Source organism: Aethalodelphis obliquidens, unplaced genomic scaffold, assembly GCF_003676395.1.
Source record: "Aethalodelphis obliquidens isolate GAN/ISIS:26980383/991018 unplaced genomic scaffold, ASM367639v1 scaffold9, whole genome shotgun sequence".
Classification (NCBI taxonomy): domain Eukaryota; kingdom Metazoa; phylum Chordata; class Mammalia; order Artiodactyla; family Delphinidae; genus Aethalodelphis; species Aethalodelphis obliquidens.
Window position 1 is genome coordinate 5,026,408 of NW_020837953.1, and position 23,050 is coordinate 5,049,457.

The window sequence follows — 23,050 nt, forward strand, 5'->3', positions numbered from 1 at the left end:
ATGTCATCTCACTTATAGAGAGAGAACATAGTATGTGCCGGCACTGTTCAAAGTGCTTTAAAACTTTCAATTTATCTAATATTCACCACAATCCTGTGAGGTGGGTACTATTTTATCCCTGTTTTGTAGATGAAGAAATTTGGGCCCAGAGAGGTTCATAATTTGCCCTGGGTCCACAGCTGGTGAAAGATACAGAGAGAATTTGAACTCAGGTAGATGGGCTCTAAAGCTCTACAGCCTCTCACTGACTTGCTCAAAATCACGTAGCTAGAAAGAGGCAAACTGGAATTCGAAGCCTGGCCTGTCTGACTCCAGACCCTGTATTTACTTAGTAACAATAGCTCACATGTCTGAGTGCCCAGCACGGGCCTGTTCTAAGCGCTTTATTTGTATGCACTTATTTGATCCTCACCACTTTCCAAGTGAGGAAACTGAGGCATAGGAGTAAAGTGACTTGCCCAAGGTCCCAAAGCTGTGGCAGAGAAAGGATTTGAACCCAGGCAGTCCGGACCTAGAGCCCAGTCCTTTTCGCCTCACTAACCGTCTGTCCTCTCAGCTGCTTACCCCAGAGTCTGTTATACATGAATAAAAACCAAGCTGCAGCACTTTTTCCCATCATTCTCATTGGTTTCTGGAGTCACAGATAAGTCTTCTGTCCGTGCAAAGTCTAAGGCATTTCTGGTTACTGGTGGCGTTCTGTTTACTTTGCCCGACTGTTTGCTCTCTGGGGACAGAAGCTGACAGTAGCACTCCCTGGGCAGGCTCTTCATGGATCCAGGAGCCTCAGTCAGATCTCCTGTCGCGTAGAGAAAATGAAGACATCCAGGGCGTGGGTTTGGAGGGCACCGGCAGAGCTGTTTCTCCTCTGTGCTGCCCTGGCATGTCTCAGTTTGCCGGGTTCCAGGTAAGTGACGGTTCCAAATGATTCCCTGATCACTAATATGACGAGGAACATAAAGCAACATCATAGTGACCCTCTCCTTGTCACATGCCTCTTAAATAAGAAACATCTCCTGAAGCAATTTGCATGCGTCTGATAAAATAATATCAACAACTCTTCAAATTGTTGTGGAACCCAGCGACCAACTTCAACAAAAGTTCTTGTAGGAAACTGACCTGTTTAAATGTATTTTGTCATGCTGAGAATACTTGTTCTGTATTCTGAACAAAACCTTGGCATGATTCTTTATGCAGAAGGGTTGTTATGTATGGGGAAAAAAGCCAATTCATAACAATGATTTTAATATGAGAGTGACCTACCCTACCTGCTCATCAACCTAAACTCTTTGTTCTCAGGCTCCTGCATTCTCTCTCTCTCTCTCTCTCTCTCTCTCTCTCTCTCTCTCTCTCGCTCGGTCTCGCTCTCCCTCTCCCTCTCTCTTTCTCACACATACACGCACACATTCCAGATGTTCGCCGCAGTTAAATGCTAGCTAATTTATTTCATACTTTTTTTGGTATTTGTTAATAGGCTGCAAAACAGACTAAAAACAAATATCTGAGTTGAAAGCTCAAACTTAATCTGAGTGAAAGTTCAAACGTGGGCTCCACTGAAAGGAGCACCAGTGACATGGCAATTGGGGGATCCTTCTGGTACAGGAGAAGCCGCTGCCATCAGAGGCTAAGCTGTCAGCTGTCCTAGGCTCCTTGTGAGCCATCCCGTGGGAAGAAGGACTGTTAATGCCATTCCTTTTACTCATTCCATAAAAGCTGTGTGCGCATAGTCTCCCACGGGGGGAGCACCTGGTACCCGTACGCACCCCCTGGTGTCAGCTCTGTTGAGCGCTCAGCCCCCATGGGGCACCACCCCGAGACTAGGGTGACGAGTGTTTGCTACCCATTGGGCACTCAATGAATAGTAGGTATTATGATTATCAAGAATCTCAACTTGGCCCTGAGAAGAAAAAAGAAGCCAAGGCTTTCCTTGTGTGTACTCTGTGTCCATCAGGATCCAAGGAAGTGTGTCTGGAATGGAGGGCTTAAAGGGATCATAGCAGCCCTACATATGGACCCCTGTGTGAGGTCCCTTGTCAGGCTCTGAGGCTACAGAAGTGAATAGGACACAAAGGGCTCATGTTCTCATGGAGGAAACCAACATGTGAGCACATACCATGTGTGCTGTTGCAATAAATAGCACAGGGGCAGGTGGGAAACAAGAGAGGAGCGATTGGCTTTACCGGAGATGGAGTCTGGCAAGGCTTCTGGAAGAGAGGATGCTTGAGCTGAACCTTTACATAGGAATAGGTATTTGCCAGATAGCCAGGAGGTGAAGGGTGTTCCAGGCAGAGGAAGCAGCATAGACAAGGGCAGGGAGATGAGAGAGCCTGGCTTGTTCCTGAAGCCACACATCTACTTCAGTAAGCCTTGAGCACAGGTCGAAGTGGGGAGCTGCCAGAGATGGGACCAAGGAAGAGTCAGCAGGAGTCAGATCCTGGGTGGAGCTGGGGCAGGGGTTGGTGCCTGTACACCAGCCGAGGAGCTTGAACCTTATCCTCTAGGCAATGGGGAGCCATGGAAGGGTTTTAAGCAAAGGATCGATCGACACAGTCAGACTTATATATAGGAAGTTCACCCAGAGGTAGGAAGTGGAGATGTGAGTGGGTGAGTATAGGCAACAGGTTGGGAAACCTTGCTTAATCATCCAGCGATGTCATGAGATGGGGTGTTATCCTTACTCACTATGTAGAAGAGCAAACGGGTCCTCAGAGAAGAGAAGAGATTCATTCATATCTCATGAGTCTCAAACCCTTACCTGAATCCAGGTTTAGTGCTCTGGCCTCTACCCACGATTCCATGGAGCAGTCTTGAACGTGGCATGTGTTTGAATTCCATACACGAAGTGGAGGAATAGCCTTCAGTTCTGCAACAGGAAATGCTGAGACCTCCTTTGTACTAGCTAAGAAAGGTTTCTGTTTTTAGTTACTCTTGTAATCAAGTCAAATGAAATACTCATTATGTCATCTTAAGACTTAGGTTTGCTTGTTGCCACTCTGTGCCAGGCACTGAGGTATATTAAGTCTAATTCTCAAAGCTATTTGAGGTAAGTGCTATTGTTTATAGTTTACAGAGAGGAAAACTGAGATTTGGAGAGATAACTATCTCTAGGTTCCTCACTTAGTATATCAGTATAACAGAATATGGATTCATATCTGTTTTTTTTCTGGTTCCAGAGCCCCTGTATCTTTCTGCCTCTTGCTAATGCATTATCTCTTCTCCACCTGCATTGTGGATCTGACTTTCTGGACTCCCAGGCCATTTCTCTATCTCTGGACCACACATTTGTTGCCTTGAGAGTTTGCTTTAAATTTCATTTCTACAATAGCAAATGACACAGAGAAGAGAAATTGAAAATCCACCACCCAGAAGCTGCCCCTTCCAGCAAAGAGGAAGGATGCTATTTGCAAAGGATGCAGCTGCCTAACAAATTGTGTGTGACAAGAAAGTTGTTGTGTCAGGGCGTTTCTACAGAAAGCCAAAATGTATTGATGCACCCTGTCTATGTAAGCTTATGGCTCGCAATTTACTGCTGACCTAATCCTGCCGTACGTGATGGGTCCATCTTTATTTTGATCAGAGACTCCTGTTAGAAAGAGAGTAGGAGACAGGAACCAAGTGAAATATGTCCTCCTGCTGGCAGCTGCATTCCATGCACCTCGAGGAATGGCAGGTACCTCCTTGCCAGTCCTTATGTAGAGGATACGTTCCAAGGACTTGTAGAAGGGTGTTTGCTGTAGCATTGTTTGCAATTGCAAAACATGGAAAAAATATATAAACATCCTTCAGAAAGAATAAGTTGAATGCAGTGTATGTCTTATGATGGAACATGTAGATAAAAGAAAGAAACAAGACCTCTTTATGAATCAACATGGATAGGCCAGAAATACAATGTTGACTGACAAAAGCAAGTTATAGAATACTATGTCCAGTATGAGTGCAGCTCACAAAAGCAACGCTATGTGTTGTGTGTGTATGTTTGTAAACATTTAAAAAACTGGAAGGATGTACAGCAAATTCATGACAGTAGTATCCTCTGAAGAAGAGAGGAAAGTGAACTGGGGCTGGTGTAAACCACAGACGTCAAATTTATAAGGTTATTTTTTATGTAAAAAAAAAAAGACTTGAAGGAAGTGTACCAAAATGTTAACAATTGCCAATCCTGTTTTGTGAATACCTGAGTATTTATTATTTTGTTTTCTGTACTTCTCTGGGCATGTTTAATTTTTCAACATTAAAAATACACAGAGGATTTTGAATGACAGAAGTCAAGGCAGTTGGTCAGAACGTCCATCTGGTTCATCTCTGTAAATTCACAGCGTGAAGGCACGTGTTATAATAACCATACACAGAGGTCCTGACTGCCCCCTGTCCTCTGTTGGGTCCATGCTAGTCCCAGGAATTAAAGATGCAATTTAATGCTAGCCTTGCTTTCCGATTTGCATTTTATAGTACTAATAAACCACACACGTTTATCCAATGTAATTTACAAACATGTTGTTTATTCAGCTGATCACTTCATTGTATTGCCACCTCCATAATGAAAAGAGATCTGGTGGTTGTTACCACTTTTTACCAAGTTCCTTCTGTAAGTGATCATCTTGCCCATTAACAGGCTTTCACATCTCAGAGGGGAGAATAATTGTGACTCTTAATGGCAAGCGTGCACATTATTTATCTACTCAGTCTCCACTGTGGCCTGAATTGGGTGGAAAGTTGCTAAAAACACAATGTAACTATTTCTTAGTGGCAACAGAAAGAGGATACCCTGCAGAGCTGTCAAATTCGTACTTAGGAGAAGACAAATCACAGACAATATTGTTTTGTCAAACCTGGCAGATTAGTAGATAAGAGCACGTTCTGAAGCCCCCAGCCGCTGGGCAGCATCCTGCCTCGAGTAACCATTTTAAAGACTCTACACCTGTGGTTCCCGCTAGTCTTTGACCTTTCATTAAAGATCCAGCTTTACTAGGCAATTGATTTTTGCTGATCTCTGGGGTGGTCATGGAGATACATTTCACTGTAGTTAATATCATCCTCTTTTTTAGGACTGTTGCCAAGTGAGAATGTATCGTTAATGACCTTGTCTGGAGTGATATGTTAAAATTTTGAGACAGTGGAAACTATGTGATGCTCTGTAATGAATGAATCTTGGACACAGGGATGCAAGAGGCCTTGCATGGAGATGGAGGGGACTGGCAGAGTGGATGCTGGCCTGGTTCCCCTACGGGCAGCATAGAGAAATGGACCTAACAGAGACTAGAGTTGAGCAGACCTCGGCTCAGACCCCAGCATGACCACATACCAGCTGCATGGCTCTCGGCCATTTCCCTCATCTCTCTGGAAGGTCGCTGCCTTCTAGCATTGCTGTCAGGATTAGATGAGATGGCATGGGTGAAACATCTCAGGCAGGATCTGACACGTCCTGGGCGCTCAGCAAATCTTAATTCTCTTTCTCTTCTCTTGTCCCTTTTTACCTTGAAAAGAAACGCAAATTACAAAGAATCTTGCAGTGTTATACATTCTTTCAGATGGAAGAAAAAGAGAAACCATACTATACCCATCGTATTACACATGGGGAAACCAGAGGCCTAGGCAGATTAAATAACATGCCCGTTCATTCCCTCTTTTACTCGATGTCCCAAGACTGCCAGGAACTCAACAAAAAGTGTTGCCTTATCTTCTAGACAGATTTCAGATCTCGTATTGCTTGACGGCTCTGCAGATGTGACACCATCTGCCTCTCCCATCCCCCCGCCCCACTGGCCTCACCCCATCCCCTACCCACCCCTATGTACTGTCCTCGCCCTGGCCTGGCAGACACCAGTCTCTCCTTGTCTGCTGGTTGTGCTTATGTTTCCCACGGTCTTGTCCTTGGCCGGCGTCTCTCAAGAACAGTCTTATCCTCTCCCAAAGCTTTTCATGATCAGATCTGTATCCCTAGTACAAATCCCTCTCCTGAGTTCCAAAACTACGTAGGGACTATTTATCAAATGACTCTACGTAGGTGTTCCACAGACACCTGGAACTCCGCTTGTCCCAACTCCATCATCCTCGACAGATTCCTTTGCTCCCTAGTTCCCCACTCACCCACCCACTCAAACTAGAAACCAGCATCAACCTAAACCTGTTCCTCTCTCTAACCCACACCCCCCATCCTATTACCTAACACTCCATCCATTCCACCCGAGAATCTCTAGTAAGTCTGTCCTCCCCATTCTGTCTCCCCTGGATGCTGCAATGGTGCAGCCTCACATCACTCATTGGTACCACTGCTCGAGCCTCCTACCTGCATTTCCTGCCTCAGGGCTCTTCCCACCTCCACCCAGCCTCCATACTGCAGCCACAGTGATGTCCTAAAGCTCAGCTCTGACCGTGGAGCCTGCGTGCTTAAAAACCTTGCCTACCGGATAAAGTCCGGAAGAGCTAAGGCGTGAGGCATGTTTCTCTTTTCCTATCCTAAGCGAAACTGTGAGTTCCAGAAGGAAAAACCTGTGTCTTATAATTCTCTGTATCCTCTTTAGCATGGTATCCTGAACATGGTTTGTTCTCAGACCAAATTTCGTAGACTCTTAATGTGAGAGGGCAACTTAAAGACCACCTCGTCCAAACTTCTCATTTTCCAGGGGATAAAACAGAGGCCCCAAGACGGGGAGGGTATTGCTTGAGGTCATACATCTAGCTGTGGTTGTAATCCCTGCATATCTAAAGCACTTTAGCGTTGATAAAGTGCTTTCACATATACTTTCTTATTTAATCCTACAAATAGCCTAATGAGCTAGGTATGATTCTCTCATTATATCATATAGGTGAGAAAAGGGAAGCTCACAGAGGTTGAAAAACCAGACCAAGATTATCCAGCTCCTGATGGACTGTCTTCTGATCAGAGTTCAGCACTCTTCTGACCCTAGCTAGCCGTAATGTCAGGCAGTAACTGGGGGTTCCAAAACACTTGTTGAGTGAATTAACCTCTACTTGACTGATAAAGGAATAGCCTTGCACAAATGAGCAAATATATATTTATTGAATGGACAGACAGGTGGTTGGAGGTATATTTAATTCCCTTCTGATACTTGACTCTCTTCTCTATGATGACCTTTTAGGGGTGAAAGGCCTCCCTCTCTTGAGTCAAATGCAGTCAACGAGAGCCTCGCCAGGACTAGACAGACGCGGAGTGTGGACGTCACCTCAATGCCTATTGATTGCGAACTGTCCAGCTGGTCCTCCTGGACCACGTGTGATCCTTGTCAGAAGAAAAGGGTAGGTACCCAGGCCTTGGGAGTCCTCTGAGCTTCCAGGAGCCCTAATCCTCAGCAAGATCGTCTGAGGCATTACTGACAGTGCCTGCATCATAGTGGGACCTGGGTAAATGTTGGCTGATTTAATTAATGGATTTTATTCCTCTGAGTTTCCAAGGAGCAGTCAGATCCTTTCTTTGATCTTTCAGATTTTTTCCAAGCATATATGTCCTTGCTCCCATTAGCAGCTTCTTAATTAGACTTCCTACCTCCAACCTTGCTCTTTCAATCCATCTTTCATGGTGCAGCCAGGGGAGCTATTGAAAATGAAAGTCTGGCCAGTCTGTCCCCAGCTTGGACGTCCAAAGTCTCTGCATGGCCCTTAGGATCAAGTCCAGACTCATGGTGTTCAAGGCCCCCCATGCCTTAGTCCGGGCCTACGTCTCCATAGAACAGCCCCCATGCCAGCACACAGGACACGTGTATTTTCCTGCACACTTCACACTCTGTCTGTTCCTTTATTCATGCCGCTTTCTTAGGCTGGAGTGACCTTTCCCCCTCCTTCACCAGCTAACACCTACTCATGATTTGAAACTGCTTAGCGGCCGCCTCTTTTGAGAAGCTTTCCCTGACTTCTCAGCCCCCCCCCTTGCCCTTAGATAGATACCCTTTTATGAACTACAATAGCTCCTTATTCCTCCTGTATCCTAACACTTATCATTTACTTTTCTTTTATCATTGGTCTTTCCATTAAATGGTGAGTGCTTAAAAACGTATTCAATACTGTATCTTCAGTGTATAGGCCAATGTCTGGCATGTAGGAGGTGCTCCATAAACATGTGTTGTCTGATCTCATCATATTTCTTGACATCTCTATAAGGAAGGGAGGATAACTGTTACACTTTCTGTTAGGCAGATAGATAGAGACCCAGCAGGTAAGTGATTTCTTGCGTTCACCCAGTAGCAAAAACAGACCTTGAACTCAGGCCGCTGGCCTCCTTGTCTAACATTCTACCAGTCAAAACACACAGTCTCTGCAGTATTTGTTCTTCGATCTTCGTTGTCACAGGAGGGCTGACCCAGGAGCCAGCTCTAAGAACAGGATGTGTCAGAGAAAAGGGAACGGTTCTCATTTCCCCGGCTCCTTGGGAAACTGAACCAGCCATGGGCTAGGACTCTAAAGAGGCTGTGGAAGTAGGCCCAGGACAATTGCACGCTTAATTGGATCAATGTGGAGAGCCCTGCAGGCTTATCCAGTTCCCAAAGTAGGCATTATTGCTGATGTGATCAACATGGATCCAGTTATCTGGATAATTGCTTCATCTGCACCATAAACCAGGAAGACCCAGCATGAGCCGTCCATCCATCCACGCACTCAGCCAGACAGAGCTCTGCACTCAGACTTTGCCACACACGGTCCCTCAGTGTACATCACTGCTGTCTGCCGGGTCAGTGGCTGGGAGTTCATCAAAACCTTTCGACTGGAATTGGGAGATGTCTTTCCTCCGTCATCTCCACACGCCTCAAACCCATTTTGTCTCTGGTGCCTGGGGCTAGTCTTCTAGCATCTTCTTTGCAGACCTTATCCCTGTCCTGCTAGCCTCTGCCTTCCAGGAAGCAAGACTCTGGGAAAGCAAAGGACCATGGGTGGATGCTTGTCTGTGTTTCTTTTCTAGATTTCCAGATACCATGCACGTAGTAAGTGTGGCTAGTTAACATGTCAGTCTGTAAAGGGGCTGCCGTCCTGCTTTGCCCCCTTTGGTGGTACCAAAATCTTGACTGCAGCTACCATTCGGACGCCACCCAAATCTGATCATTTCCTTCCTCTGCAGTGGTTTCTCATTTCCCCATAATGAAGTACTAAATCCAGCCTTCCTGAGGCCTGAGAGGCCCTGCCTCGCCTGCTCCTGGCTACGTCTCCCTCCATCTCTTGCCACTCTCCCTCCTTCACTCTTCACTCCAGCTGTGATGGACTTCTTCTTGTTTCCTGGAACAAGGTGCATACTGTCTAGTCTCTCAGCTTTGGCACAGCAGTTCCCTCCACCCAGATTGCCCTTCTCTCTCCTCCTCAGCCAGCTCTCCGTGTTTGCCTGACGTGTCTACTCACCCTCTGGGGCTTAGCTTAGATGTCGCTTCACTGTCTCCTAAGGCTGCACTGCAGATTCCCCTCTGCGTTTACAGAGCGCTCAGTACTGCCCCTCTCATGGCACCCGTCGCACTGTGTTGTCACTGCCTGGTGTTGACCATCATCACCACCACCACCATCTGCAGCCTCCTCGAGGGCAGCCCAGAGGGCATGACTATGATCAAAACCAAACAAGCATAAGTAGCACCTACCTTTTTCAACATTGGGTGGCTCAGTCAAAAGTTTGGAAATCCAATCCATATTTCTGGAATAAACAATCTAGAGATGGAGAAATATTGACTGCTAAAAATGATTAATAATTAAAAAGAAAAATGAGCACAAGCAATTGAGTGCCTCCTGTGTACCAGACAACATGAGGTTTCATATATATCTCACACATATAATTGAAACTCCATAACTGTATATTTAGGTAATTCATTATCCCCATTTTACAGATGAGTAAATTGAGGTCACATTGCTTAAGTAGCTTACCTGATATCACATAACTAAAAAGTATCAGCGTCAGTGGCTCCAAAGTGCATGCTTTTGTGTTATAAGCTACTTAGTAGATGAGAATACTTGAATCAACCCATTGGATTAAGCAAGCTGAAAGACTGAACTGGCTGCATCAAGGCACTTATACCTTTGAGTCCAAAGCCCACGCTTTCCCCACATGTAGCAAATCTTTACTGATCACTGTGGATGCAGAAACTGAAGATAAGGTCCCTGCCCTCAGAGGGCAGTTTGAAATAGACAACCAGCCAATGGCAACATAGATCTATTTGATCTATGTCTATTTGAAATAGACAACCCAGTCTATTGAAATAGACAACCAGCCAATGGCAACATAGATCCCTAAGTGTACCCCTTAGCTCCCCAGGTCTCCAAGGCTCTGCCCTTGGTTCACCTTGCTCCTCTCTGCTACAGTACAGACATGCCTACTTGCTCCAGCCCTCTCAGTTCCATGGGGACCCGTGCACCTTCTCTGACAAGGAAGTTGAAGACTGTGTTTCCAACAGGCCATGCAGAAGTCAAGTGCGCTGTGAAGGCTTTGTGTGTGCGCAGACAGGTATAAAGGGACGCAGGAGCGGGAGGGGAAAGCTATCAAGTGAGCCAATGGCACATGATGGTGGGAGGACTGGCCGTTGCCTGGTGCTCAAGATCACGGTCATGTGTCAGGTCAGGAGGCCTCCTTGACCTCTTTTTACACGTATTATTTCATAAAAACAACCCTATCATGTAGGTGTTAATATTACCCCCATTTTACAAATTGAGAAATTGAGACTTGGAGAAGTTACTCACGCAAGATCATATAGCAGGTAAGTGGAGGAGGTACAATTAGGAATCGGGGAATTCAAATTACATTCACTGACATTATGGACGCCAAAATTATGTGTGCTAGAATAAGAGCTCCCGAGTTAAATCTTACTTTGACTTTGTAATTTAGAGAAATCACTTAACCTCCTCACTTCTTGGTTCTCTAAACAGAAAATCAGAAGTGATGTTAATACCTTACAAGTTTGCCATAAACATCAAGTGACACAATGGATGTGAAAGCTCTTTGCAGACCCTGAGTTCTGCTGGCTTTCTCAGAGGTTTGAGGCTAAATGCAATGTAGCAAAGGCACCTGCAACAGTCCTCTTCCTACGCACCTTTGCTCGTGTGACGAGGACACACGTGGGTAGGGTGGGTAGCATCATTTATCTCTGAAAGCTCTTTGGTGAGATGGTCCCTGCACTTCTGTATCACCAAGTACAGCATAACCCTTAACCCATGAGATAGTCATAAAACATTTTCGATTAAAGGAAGCAAGGGAAAGAAAGAAAAGACAGATGAACGGGCAGACAGAGGGAAGGAAGGGAGGAAGGCGCGCACAAATGAATAATCATCAGTGGCAGAGCTAAGTAAACACTTGTCTTTTCAATTCATTCCTCTGGCTCATTCAGGCAAACGTATGCCTCTCTGTTTCTCCAAGGCTCCAGCAAAAATCAGAGTATTTTGACCCAAATTATCTAGATGGGAGTTACAACTCTCTACATTCTCTGTAACCATGTGGACTGTGCTTAGGGATCTTCTCAGAAAGAATTAGAGCAATTTCTAGGGCTTATTGCAAAGGCGAAACTCCATCCAGTAAATCTGAAAGACTTTTACAGGGTGTCCATGGACTAATTATGACCAGTGTTCCATGATTCTGACCAAAGCCACAATGGTTATTTGGGCAGGCTTTAGTTTAAATGCCTTGTAAGGAACATATGAAAACCAGATTGTTACTCTTCTGCCTTTAATACCCCAAAACATTGGTTAAAAATGACCAGACACATCTGAGGAAAAAAGGTTACCTGTCTTATGGGCTTTATCCCGCAAGAATATACAAATAAGAAAGGAAGTCAAGTCAATGGGGAAAAGAGTTTCAAGGAAGCAAATAATTTTAAACATACAGTCCAAATAATTTTATCATCTAAAAGTAGTCCGGCGCTTCCCTGGTGGCGCAGTGGTTGAGAGTCCGCCTGCCGATGCAGGGGACACGGGTTCGTGCCCCGGTCCGGGAGGATCCCACATGCCGCGGAGCGGCTGGGCCCGTGAGCCATGGCCGCTGAGCCTGCGCGTCCGGAGCCTGTGCTCCGCAACGGGAGAGGCCACAACAGTGAGAGGCCCTCGCACCACAAAAAAAAAATAAAAGTAGTCCGAATGGCTCTGGTGTTGAAGGCAGTGTGGTTTAGTGGGGAGAGTTTGTGATAAGAAAGCTATAGGTTCCAATCCTCCTGTCAGTACTTACCAGCAATGTGCATTTGGGCCATCAAAACACTAATAATAGTAATAACAACACTTATCCAGCACTTACCATGAGCCAGTACTGTTTCATTCATTTAAATCCCCAGCAACCCTAGGGGGTAGGTACGATGGAGTCCCTATTTTACAGATGAGTACATTGAGGCGGGGGGGTGGGGTCAGGTAACATTTGGAAGATCCCACGACTAGTACTATTATAGGGCCCACCGAACCCACCACCTCTCACCAGTGCCAAGCAGAGGAGTCCAGCCTTCCTTCCTGTCTGGCCACTCGACCCCTGCCTAGTGGATCTGCCCTCAAGTACTTTCAGAAATATAACACTGGCTTCTTTGGGGGGTTAAACTGTGGATTCCATTACCCACCCACCCCGATACATGAGGACTAATGCAAATAGAGCATTAAAGGCACAGCAAAGTGTCCGGCCCACAGTGGGTCTCAAACCATGTGAGTCCCCCCCCATCTTACTGGCCTCGGACCGTGGGTAACCCCCTTTCTGCATTCCAGGGAGGTGTGTAAACCGCAGACTTCTTTGTAACGGGGACAACGACTGTGGAGACCAGTCAGATGAGGGGAACTGTAGAAGGATTTATAAAAAATGTCAGCAGGAAATGGACCAATACTGGGCCATTGGCAGCCTGGCCAGTGGGTAAGTTACCGCCTTCTGTTGTAGAGCTGGAAGGGCACACAGTTAAATGTGATTCTGGAGAAGAACCAGGGATGGACCTGTAAACAGAGTGGCTCCGTTTTCCTTTCTGAGAAAGGCAGGGGTGTACGCGGATGTTTGCGGCTGCTCCCTGAGGACAGACCCAGGGCCTCCGGGAGCACATCCCACAGAGAGATGGACCTACGCAGCTGCAGGGAGGGAGCATTGAGGGCAGAGCTGTGTGTTGGGGCCGCGGAGGCTCCACGCGAGGGCTGGGGGAAGGGTTATTTGACACCTGCTCTGTGACTGTGTTAGGTACTTTCCAAGCATTACCTTTCTTTTTTTTTTTTTTTTTACATCTTTATTGGAGTATAATTGCTTTACAATGGTGTGTTAGTTTCTGCTTTATAACAAAGTAGAGGTAAGACAGGAATAAAGACACAGACCTACTAGAGAATGGACTTGAGGATACAGGGAGTGGGAAGGGTAAGCTGTGACAAAGCGAGAGAGTGGCATGGACATATATACACTACCAAATGTAAGGTAGATAGCTGGTGGGAAGCATTACCTTTGAATCCCCTTGACAGCTGCGAGGGAGGTTTATCTGTTTCTCATCGGGCTGGCCCAGAGGAGAAGGTGCTAAGTAATCAGCCAGTGAAGGAGCGCATTTCCAGCACGGCTCTGCAGCCACTCTGTGTGCAGCCAATCTGGGGGCCTCTGAGTTGGTTAAATCCTCTGGGGAGGTGAGGGGTCAGAAGGGACCAGACTGCCCTGGTGCCCACCCTCCTCTCCTGCTGTGCACTGCAGCCTCTCAGCCTCCAGGGGAAGAGGAGGGCCTCCCTTCAGACGCCTCACAAATCAGCGTGTGTGACGCAGTGTGGGGAGCAGAGTGGCCCTGGATGGGGTTCTCCCTCTTCCTAAATGAACGTCAGACCTCCATCCTGAAAGTTTGTCATTAGAGATACAGACGCCTCAGGTGGGGAAAACCTCCTCTCAGGACCACCTTAGAAACTAGTGACTATAAGCCCCATCTCCTCGATAAGGAAACTGAGGCCTGGAAAGTTAAGAGAGTTCTCAGGAGTCACACGGCAAAGAGGGTGACAGAGTGGACATTCAGCAGAGGCTGACTGGACCCTGCAGGAGGGGCAGAAATACGGCTCACAGGCCACGGGACCCTGGCTGAGGCACTTGTCTGTGCGGCGCCTTAGTTTTGCCATTTGTAGACGGAAGTTAGTAATACCCTTCTTTCCAATCTGTGAGGGATGCATGAGCTAATGCCCTGGTGATACACTAATACACAAGAGGCAGCAGGCATGCGTGTGGTGGGAAGAAAGCAGACTCTGCTCTTGACTTAAGACACTCAGACTTTGAGTCCTGGCCCTGCCAGCTGCTGGGCAGTTTGGTTGCCCTCTCTGTGCCTCACTTTCCTCATCTGTTAAATGGGTATAATAATAATACCCATGGATTCAGTGAGCCAATATGTGTAATTGATTATTACAGTATTAAAAAAAATAAATGGGGCTTCTCTGGTGGCGCGGTGGTTGGGAGTCCGCCTGCCGATGCAGGGGGCGTGGGTTCGTGTCCCGGTCCAGGAAGATCCCACATGCCGCGGATCAGCTGGGCCCGTGAGCCATGGCCGCTGAGCCTGCGTGTCCAGAGCCTGTGCTCTGCAACGGGAGAGACCAAAACAGTGAGAGGCCCGCATACCACAAAAAAAAAAAAAGAATATACATTATTATGCTACAAGAAACTGTCACAGGAGAGAGAGCCTAAGACAATTCTGGTAGAGCAGAACAGGCCAACAGGCAGAAGCTAAAAGGAGACAGAGCTCCTTTGAACAAAAAAATGGCTGTCGGTAGTAATCAAAGCAGACTTCCAAGAATGGTCTAGCATGGTCGGCAAGAACAAGCCTCCAGGAATGGAGGCTTCTTAGGAGGCGGTGAGAAAGAATGTCAAATTAGAGACAGTATTTTCATTCTTTCTAAATGGACATAATGGCATCCAGGGCTTCAGGGACATTGAGTAAGGTGATGCCCTGAGCCATCTGTGACTGTGTCTGTTTCCAGTTAGACCCTCAGTAAATGGGAATTAATTTAGTGTCTTGTGATGGGGGTCATACAGAAATTAAGAAGAAAACCACCATCCCCAGGGAGCACAGAATCTAGGGGAGACAACAGACACATAAATAATAACAAGCCTTTATCACAGACCAAGTAGTGTTCTAAGCACTTAACAAATATGGACACGTGTAATCCTCACAACCACTTCAAGAGATAAGATTTTCTTTGTTCCCATTTTACGAATGAGGAGACTGAGGTACAGAGAGGTTAACTGGTGTACCCAAGGTTACAGAACTCGTAAATGGCAGAGCAGGAATTTGACCCCAGGCATCTGGCTGCAGAGTCCATGTTCTTTCCTCCCATGCTAGACCATTCTCAGGCAACTGCAGTGGGTGCAGAACAAGAAATACATGAATGGGGCAAGCACGGGGTCTAATGAGGACCTCTAATGCACACAGCTTGGTACGAGTGTCAGTGAAGGCTGCCCACGACAGACAACGACGGAACCCATTCTTGAGAGATAAGTGAGAGATAAAACAGTGAATGGCTGGAAGGGCATTTAGGCGTAGGGAACAGCCCTTACACAGGAGAGGAGCAAAGCAGACTGGAGGAAGAACACCCCCAAGTAGTAAGGGACTGGCTTTGTGACTGTGGCTGGGAGTGTCCAGAGATGAAGCTGGAAAGCTGGTTTCATCCAGATATTGAGGGCCTTGAGTGCCGTACCAAGGAATTTGGCTGTCCTTTAGTAGGTCTACCAGTTGGGATTACACCCTCACCTCTTACCCTTCTCCGCCCCTTCCCTGCAGGATAAATTTGTTCACAAACAACTTGGAGGGCCCAGTTCTCGATCACAGGTATTACGCCGGTGCCTGCTCCCCCCATTACATACTCAACACGAGGTTTCGGAAGCCATACAATGTGGAAAACTTCATCCCACAGGTATGTGCCGGCCAGGAAGCCACCACAGGGCCATGGCAGGGACACTGGCAGAGCAGCCAGTAGCATGGATCCAGACCCGGCCTACAGCCTGCCTGCTGGGCAAGCGCCGATGCATCGCTTTTTCTCTCTGAGCGTCAATTCTTCATACGTGAAATGGGTGGTCCCTTCCTCTGGACACAGTGGTGAGGCTGACATGCCATGTATAGTAAAGGCAGTACAGAGATGTAGTAGCCATAATCATACTAACAGCAATAACAAAAGCTCCCGTGAAGAGACAGGCATAGCTTAGGATTTGGAGTCTCACAGATGCCTTTGCAACTTACCATCTGTATCATCTTAAAGGCTCTGCGCCTCCGTTTTCCTGTCTTTAAAATGGGAGTTATAAAGGTTCTACCTGCACGCAGAGGATTAGTGAGGTGATTAGTGAGTGTAAATGCTTAGCACACACAATACCTGGTTTAATTGGTGAGTCTCAGGAAGTGCTAACTCTTCTTTTTTGAGGGGGATGATAAAAAGGCTATTTTTGTTTTTTATTTATAGCCATAGATAGAGAAGACTGGTAGCTTCAGTTTCATATTTGTACCAAAAGCAAATACAGATACTGTAAGGTCCATACTTTATTTTGCCTTTGGAAAATTTCACAGACTTTCACATATAAACATTGGTATGACAGCTGGGACACCCTACCTAGACTTCCAGAGTTTATATAGACATTACAGACAAAGAATTATATCAGTGATGGAAGAGCAAACGGTCAGTGGGGTAGGAAGTGACACAAGCGACTTAACCTTGTGACTGGAATCATGAGTCAGTGGTTTGAATAAATGTAGTCAATTGAGTGGCAAAGAGATAGATGTTTCAGATGCCAGGTGATACTAGAATCATCATGACAGACATGCAAGAATCCTAGCGTCCAGAGACAGCCAGATGACAGGAAGTGTTAACTCTTATTATCAAGTCCTTGCCTATTAGAACCAGGCTTTGTTCTAAGCATTTTTTTAAGTTATAAAATGCTCTACCAAGATAAGCCTGTGTTATTAACAAGCAGACTTAAAAGCAAACTCACAGGAAGTGGGGTTTAGAATAGACTGTGTTACAGTGTGACACACACACCTGAGACTGAGGGAGAGACTTGGGTGCCAGGCCTGGCTCTGTCACAGGTCCCAGTTGTTCTTTAGGCTAAGTTCCTCCTCTTCTCTGTGCCTCAGTTTCCTCATCTGTAAAAGGAGGGGCTGGACTGGATGACGTGGATGGTAGTTTTCACATCTAAAATTGTGCAGTCCTGAGGTTAGACTGCTACCCTTCCTCCCTCTCCTTTCCTGTTCCCCTCCCCACACATAGTTATTGGCTGAAAAAGACAAAATGAGCCTTGGGACAAACACACCCTCCCCCGTGGTGTCCAGCTCCATCCCTGTGGCCTCCGCTTTCAAGGGAGGATCTCAGAGTAGCCGTTTATCCTCCTGGTAAAGACAGCTCCTGGCCCAGGCAGGATATAGAGCTTCCTCTCTCCATAGCTGTGTTTTGAGCCCTGTGCCAGGCGCTATACAGTGTTTCACCCACATAAACTCAACCCTCAGAACAAGCCCAATGAAGGACCCGTTATCATATCCATTTTACACATGAAGAAACCGGGGCACAGAGAGGTTAAGGCCAATGTCCAGGGTTACCCAACGAGAAAATGGTGCCTCCCACCTTGGGTGCCTTACTCCCCGCCACGCTCGGAATCACACCTGCTTTTCTTCCTCGGAAGCTGAGGTGTTATGGCAACTGCAAGTATCCAGAAGCCGGTGGGGTGTGGGCGGAGACGCTTTGGGGCTGGTCACTCGGAGGCCACCGAGGCAGCGCCCTTAGTTCCCTGTGCACAGCACCACGAGCACTGATTTTCGAGCAAACAGCTCCTCTAAGTTCTCAAAGGCGCTTGGCTGCCCTGTCCCTGCATCGCCCCTGCACTGCCTTTCTTCACTGAGCTCCTCTTACGGCCTCCGCATTGGCTTGTCTCTCTGACCCCAAATTCATCCCTTCCAACCCAACCGCGCTTCCATCCCGTCACGAGCTTCCTGATGCTCAGCTGCTTCCTCGGTTGGCTCGTTCTTGGATTGAGCTCACATTTTGACAGGTCATTCAGAGCCTCAGCGTCTGGATGCCAGCACACCCTCTCATAGCACCTTTGTCTTCCCCTCACCCTTGTATCTTCTGATACAACTGCACTAGCATCCCTACAGTTTCTGGACCACACCCTGCCCTTGCCCACCTCCACGTCTCTGCCTACAGCCCAGAGTGTTCTCCTACGTTTCTGTCAGTTGACGTCCAACTCAAGCACCCACCTCTGAGTATCAGCTTGGGCACATCTGTTTCTCCTGCTGGATCAAGAGCCCTGGGGGTGGAGATGTGGGCGCCTCTGAGTATTTTGTGTCCGGAGCACTTAGTCTAGTACCTGGAACATAGTAAGAGTACAGTGGGTATCTGTTGACTTGAATTGAACTGATGTAAGTCAAATGACATAAGGAACGTTTTCTTTTTTCTTCCTTCAGACCCAAGGCAAATATGAATTTGCACTGACAGAATATGAATCATACTCAGATTTTGAACATAATGTCACAAGGACAACAATTAGCAAGTCTAGTTTCAGCTTTGGTTTTAAAATACTTGGGATATTTGAACTTGGCATTAGCAGTGCAAGTGATAACGGCAAACGTTTTATTAGCAGGACCAAACGATTCTCTCATACGGTAAGTACCCTTCGGGTGCTCTTCCATTTCTATGTATTCATTTGAATTTTCATGCCCACAGATGTGTCTGTATTGCTACTAGTAATGGCAGCCAATTATATTTGCTATCTTAAAAAGCTTTTCACAAAAAATACCTTGGCCTTACATTAACTTACTTTTCAGAAAGGCCAGACAGGGGTGGCCTTCTATAATTATTTACTTTCATTTTTTTTTTTTTTTTTAGTATGGCATTGTTTTGTTTTTGTCTTTTTTTACTATTTTAATTTTATTGGAGTATAGTTGATTTACAATGTTATTTTCTCAGTTTTAATTTTTTTATTGAAGTATAATTGATTCACAGTGTGTTCATTTCTGCTGTACAGCAAAGTGATTCATGTATACATATAAAGACATTCTTTTTTTAATATTCTTTTCCATTATGGTTTATCATAGGTTATTGAATATAGTTCTCTGTGTACTCTCGTTTTCTAATGAGCTTTTCCCTTGGTTTTCATTAAGCTGAAGAACATAGCTTTGCAAGACTAAATCATCTCTGGAGACTTTTCAACTCCCAGCAATTTGACTTCTGTTCCAAATATTCAGATGAAATTCCTCTCCAGATTGTCACCCAAGACCTTTTCTGGGGTCACCTCCAACTTCTTGGGGGGGGTGTTGTGGTCACATGCCTGTTTCTCCTGCTTGCTTTCTGGTCCGTATCAGTTACTTTCCTTCCTGGGTTCTAATAGCCCCACCTGTTCTCTATTTTCATTTGTGGCCCTCTTCCCTTCTTACTCTACAGCTGCTGCAGGTGACTCTTCTGTTCACCCCCCTCCTCTCCCAGGGCAAGCATGAGCCTTCACCACCGCTTCTCCCCTTTCTGTGAAGCTCAGACCCGCACCACCCATTCCTCTGGTTATCACTACTTAGATGCCTTATGGACACTCCAAAGCAAGTGCTTCCCGCCAAGCTGTCTGTGTTAAATAGCATTCTTTTCCTTCTGCCTTTCCAGGCTAGGAATGTCAGAATCATATTTGGCTCTCTTTTCTCTTCATTCCCACATTTGTTGGCCACCAAATCCTTTAGGTTCACTCTCCAGTATTTCTTCGTTTTTTTAAAAATTAAAGTATGGTTGATTTACAATGTTGCGTTAACTTCTGCTCTACAGAAAAGTGGTTCAGGTATACATAAATATGTACATTCCTTTTTGTGTTATTTTCCATTGTGAATATAGTTCCCTATGCTGTACGGTAGGACCTTGTTGGTTATCCATTCTATGCATAATAGTTTGCATCTGCTAACCCCAAACTCCCACTCCATCCCTCCCCCTGTCCTGGCCTTGGCACCCACAAGTCTGTTCTCTATGTCTGTGAGTCTGTTTCTGTTTCATAGATAAATTCATTTGTGTCATATTTTAAATTCCACATATAAGTGATGTCATATGGTATTTGTCTTTCTCTGTCTGACTTACTTCACTTAGTATGATAATCTCTAGTTGCCTCCGTGTTGCTGCAAATGGCGTTATTTCATTCTTTTCATGGCTGAGTAATATTCCATCGTATATATACCACATCTTCTCTATCCATTCGTCTGTCGATGGACATTTAGGTTGTTTCCATGTCTTGGCCATCCAGTATTTCTTAAACTCTGATTACATCTTCACTAGCCCAGGCCCTTTCATCTCTGGCTTCAGCCCTCCTAACGGGTCTCCTGTCTTCCAACTTGCCCCTTCAAATTTATGTGCTTCCAGAAAAATGTTTTTATGATACTAATCCAATCGTATCAGCTGCTCCCTGTTGCCCATAAGGTGAAGATCAAAGCCCATGACTTAGTGGAAGAGGAGCAACTGGAGTGTGAAGTAAGGTGACAGGCAGGTGAACTTGAAGAATCTTGGATTCCAGAGTGAACGAGGTGCATTTATTCTCTGGTCGCTGAGAGTTTGCAACATGAGCATGATGTGGTAGCAAACTAATCTGAGAGGAGCGTGGAGGAAATTAAAAGTCTACAGCAATTTATGTGAGAAAAAGGGAGTGGTGAGGGGCTCAGAAAGTTCTCTGCTGCCAAAATATTAACCAGCAGAAAATGAGCCGTAAACGTGAACTAGACTGTAACTGTCTCTGCTTATTTTCCTTCATCTTCTCGGCTGTGAACAACTTGGGGACAGAGGCTGTTTCTTTCATCTTTAGATCCAGGATGGCGCTCGGTAGGTGCTCAAGACTAAAATATAGTGATGAAGGACAGGATGATTAAAAGGACCTTGCCTTGTTAGGAGAGAAAGAGAGGGGTACCATCCTTTGCACCTTCTCTCTCTCCCTCCCTCCCTCCCACCTCCCTGATTCAAACAGCCAGTTATAGAATGGTTACATCGTGCTAGGCACTAAACTAGACACTTGGGACCTAGAGACAAATATAACACGATTCTTGCCTTCAAGCTCACAGTCTAGTAGGAGAGGTAAACACGTTTGCAGATAACCCAGTCCTGATTTTGCTATCAGTTGTAATATAGCATGGTCTATACTACAAAGGAAATAAGAGCAACACGCAGTGCAATCCTGGGAGATGGAGTGTGTGTCAGGGAAATTCAGGGATGGCATCACATAGGCAGCAACAGGTAAGCAGGGATTTAAAATATAAGTCGGTGTGTGTCAGGCAGAAAAGGGAGGGAAGAGCATTTCTGGCAGAAGGAACAACATGTGCAAAATTATATTATGAAAGAGATGTGGGGAAGAATGAAACGTTAAACGGATGCTGAGGTATGGTGTGGGCAGTGGAGAATAGTAAGGTATGCGGGGTAGGGTGGGGAAAACTTCAGCGTTGTAGAAGATGAAGCCAGGAGGCTACTGGGGGACAGATTGTGAAGTTCTTACATTCAGAGTAAGGGAGTTGATTTTATTCTGCAGGCAGTAGAGAGCCAACGCAGGGTTTTGTTTTAAGCCCAGAAGAGCATTGTAATAACAGTTTTAGGACGTCAACTCTGACTGGAGCATTGAGGGCAGCCAGAGGGAGAAAGGAAATCAATGGGGAAGCTTTTATCGTAACCCAGGCAGAGGAAGAAGGCTAAAATATTTAGAGAAGTCATGAACAGAGCACCTAGTGACTGCTTAGGTTGGAAGGATGGAAGAAGGGAGTCATGAGTCACTGGGGCAGGACTAGGGTGGGGGAGAGCAGGGCAGGGAGCAGAGGTGGCATGGCTTATAGAGCTGACGGGTCAAGCTGGCTGAGAGTTTTAAGATGAGGGGAGAATGTGTACTTCCCACGCATTCACCTTTTTCTCAGCATTCACTGCAGTGTAGGAACCTCTCGCTTTGGGTTACAGTAACATTCCTGGATGCTTGACCTTCATCTAGCATTACCATGTTTCAGTCTTTCCCACACACCAGGGGTCAGCAAACTTTTTCTGTAAAGGGCCAGAGAGTAAATATTTCAGACTTTGCGAGGCCATAGGGTCTCTGTGGCAACCGCTGAGCTCTGCCATCATAGGGTGACAGCAGTGATAGACAACGCATAAACAAGTAGGCATGGCTGCACTGCAGAAAACTGGATTTACAAAACCAAGCACCGGATCCTGAGTGCAGGCTGAGGTTTGCTGACCGTTGATGTGCTACGGTGTCCAGCCTTCCTAAAGCACCACTTCTACTCTTTCTTGAGTGCCTTTTCTTCAGAGTTTAAAAAGCATCAACTGGCCTCTCTCGCCTTCCAAGATGGCCCACACTCTGGCTGTGGAGTGTGTATCTCCCTGAATAAACCTTCTTTCTCTTTAAAAAAAAAAAAGCGTCAACCAAGAAGTTGCCTTTGCAGGTCCGCAAACCCCGTCTCCCCTCAGTGGTCCACGGGCACCTGCTGCTCCCTGCCTCGTCTGCTTCTGCTTCCCTTTCTCCTTGGTCCTTATTTGCTACTGTAAGGAAGTGAGCGAAGAACAAGCTCTTCCAAGCTGAAAAGTACATCAGAATACTTCTGAGAAATGAAGGCTTGTCAAAGAGGCCAGCTTCCCTCAAGTCTCCTAAAGGAATCATGAGTGATGACTCCTGGCCAAGAACGTGGGATGGTATTTGGAAAGTTCATCTTCTTATTCCAGATTCCTGACTTTAAAGGTCTGCTTTTCCCTTGTTGGTCTTTCATTTAGAAAAGCGCATTTCTGCATGCACGTTCTGACCTTGAAGTAGCGCGTTACAAGCTGAAACCCAGGAACCTCATGCTGCATTACGAATTCCTTCAGAGAGTCAAGCGGCTGCCCCTGGAGTACAGCTATGGGGAGTACAGAGATCTCTTTCGTGATTTCGGGACCCACTACATCACAGAGGCCGTGCTCGGGGGCATTTATGAATACACGCTCATCATGAACAAAGAGGCCATGGAGAGAGCAGGTACGCTGCCCAAGGACCATGGCTTTACTGATGGGGCACATGGAAGTGTCAGTTAACAGGGAGAGGCTCCTATTTCTTGTTGGGGGAGGCGTTAGGAATTATGCTCTGAGTTTTCCTCATCCCTCCCTGGCTGTACTTTCACAGTTTCATTGACAGATTCCTCGTCGTTTCTTCTCTTTTTTTTTTTTTTTT

General features: G+C 46.1%; 1 protein-coding gene across 1 annotated transcript in view; it reads left to right on the forward strand.

Moving 5' to 3' along the window:
- The first annotated feature begins 751 nt into the window (after window positions 1–751).
- Window positions 752–23,050, forward strand: part of C8B (complement C8 beta chain) — a 40,821-nt gene continuing 18,522 nt past the window's right edge. The window contains exons 1-7 of the mRNA XM_027110675.1: window positions 752–904; window positions 7,098–7,254; window positions 10,285–10,426; window positions 12,652–12,793; window positions 15,657–15,789; window positions 18,321–18,518; window positions 22,618–22,858. Coding sequence (XP_026966476.1) covers window positions 813–904; window positions 7,098–7,254; window positions 10,285–10,426; window positions 12,652–12,793; window positions 15,657–15,789; window positions 18,321–18,518; window positions 22,618–22,858 — 1,105 coding nt within the window. The 5' untranslated portion in view covers window positions 752–812. The remainder of the gene's footprint in view (window positions 905–7,097; window positions 7,255–10,284; window positions 10,427–12,651; window positions 12,794–15,656; window positions 15,790–18,320; window positions 18,519–22,617; window positions 22,859–23,050) is intronic.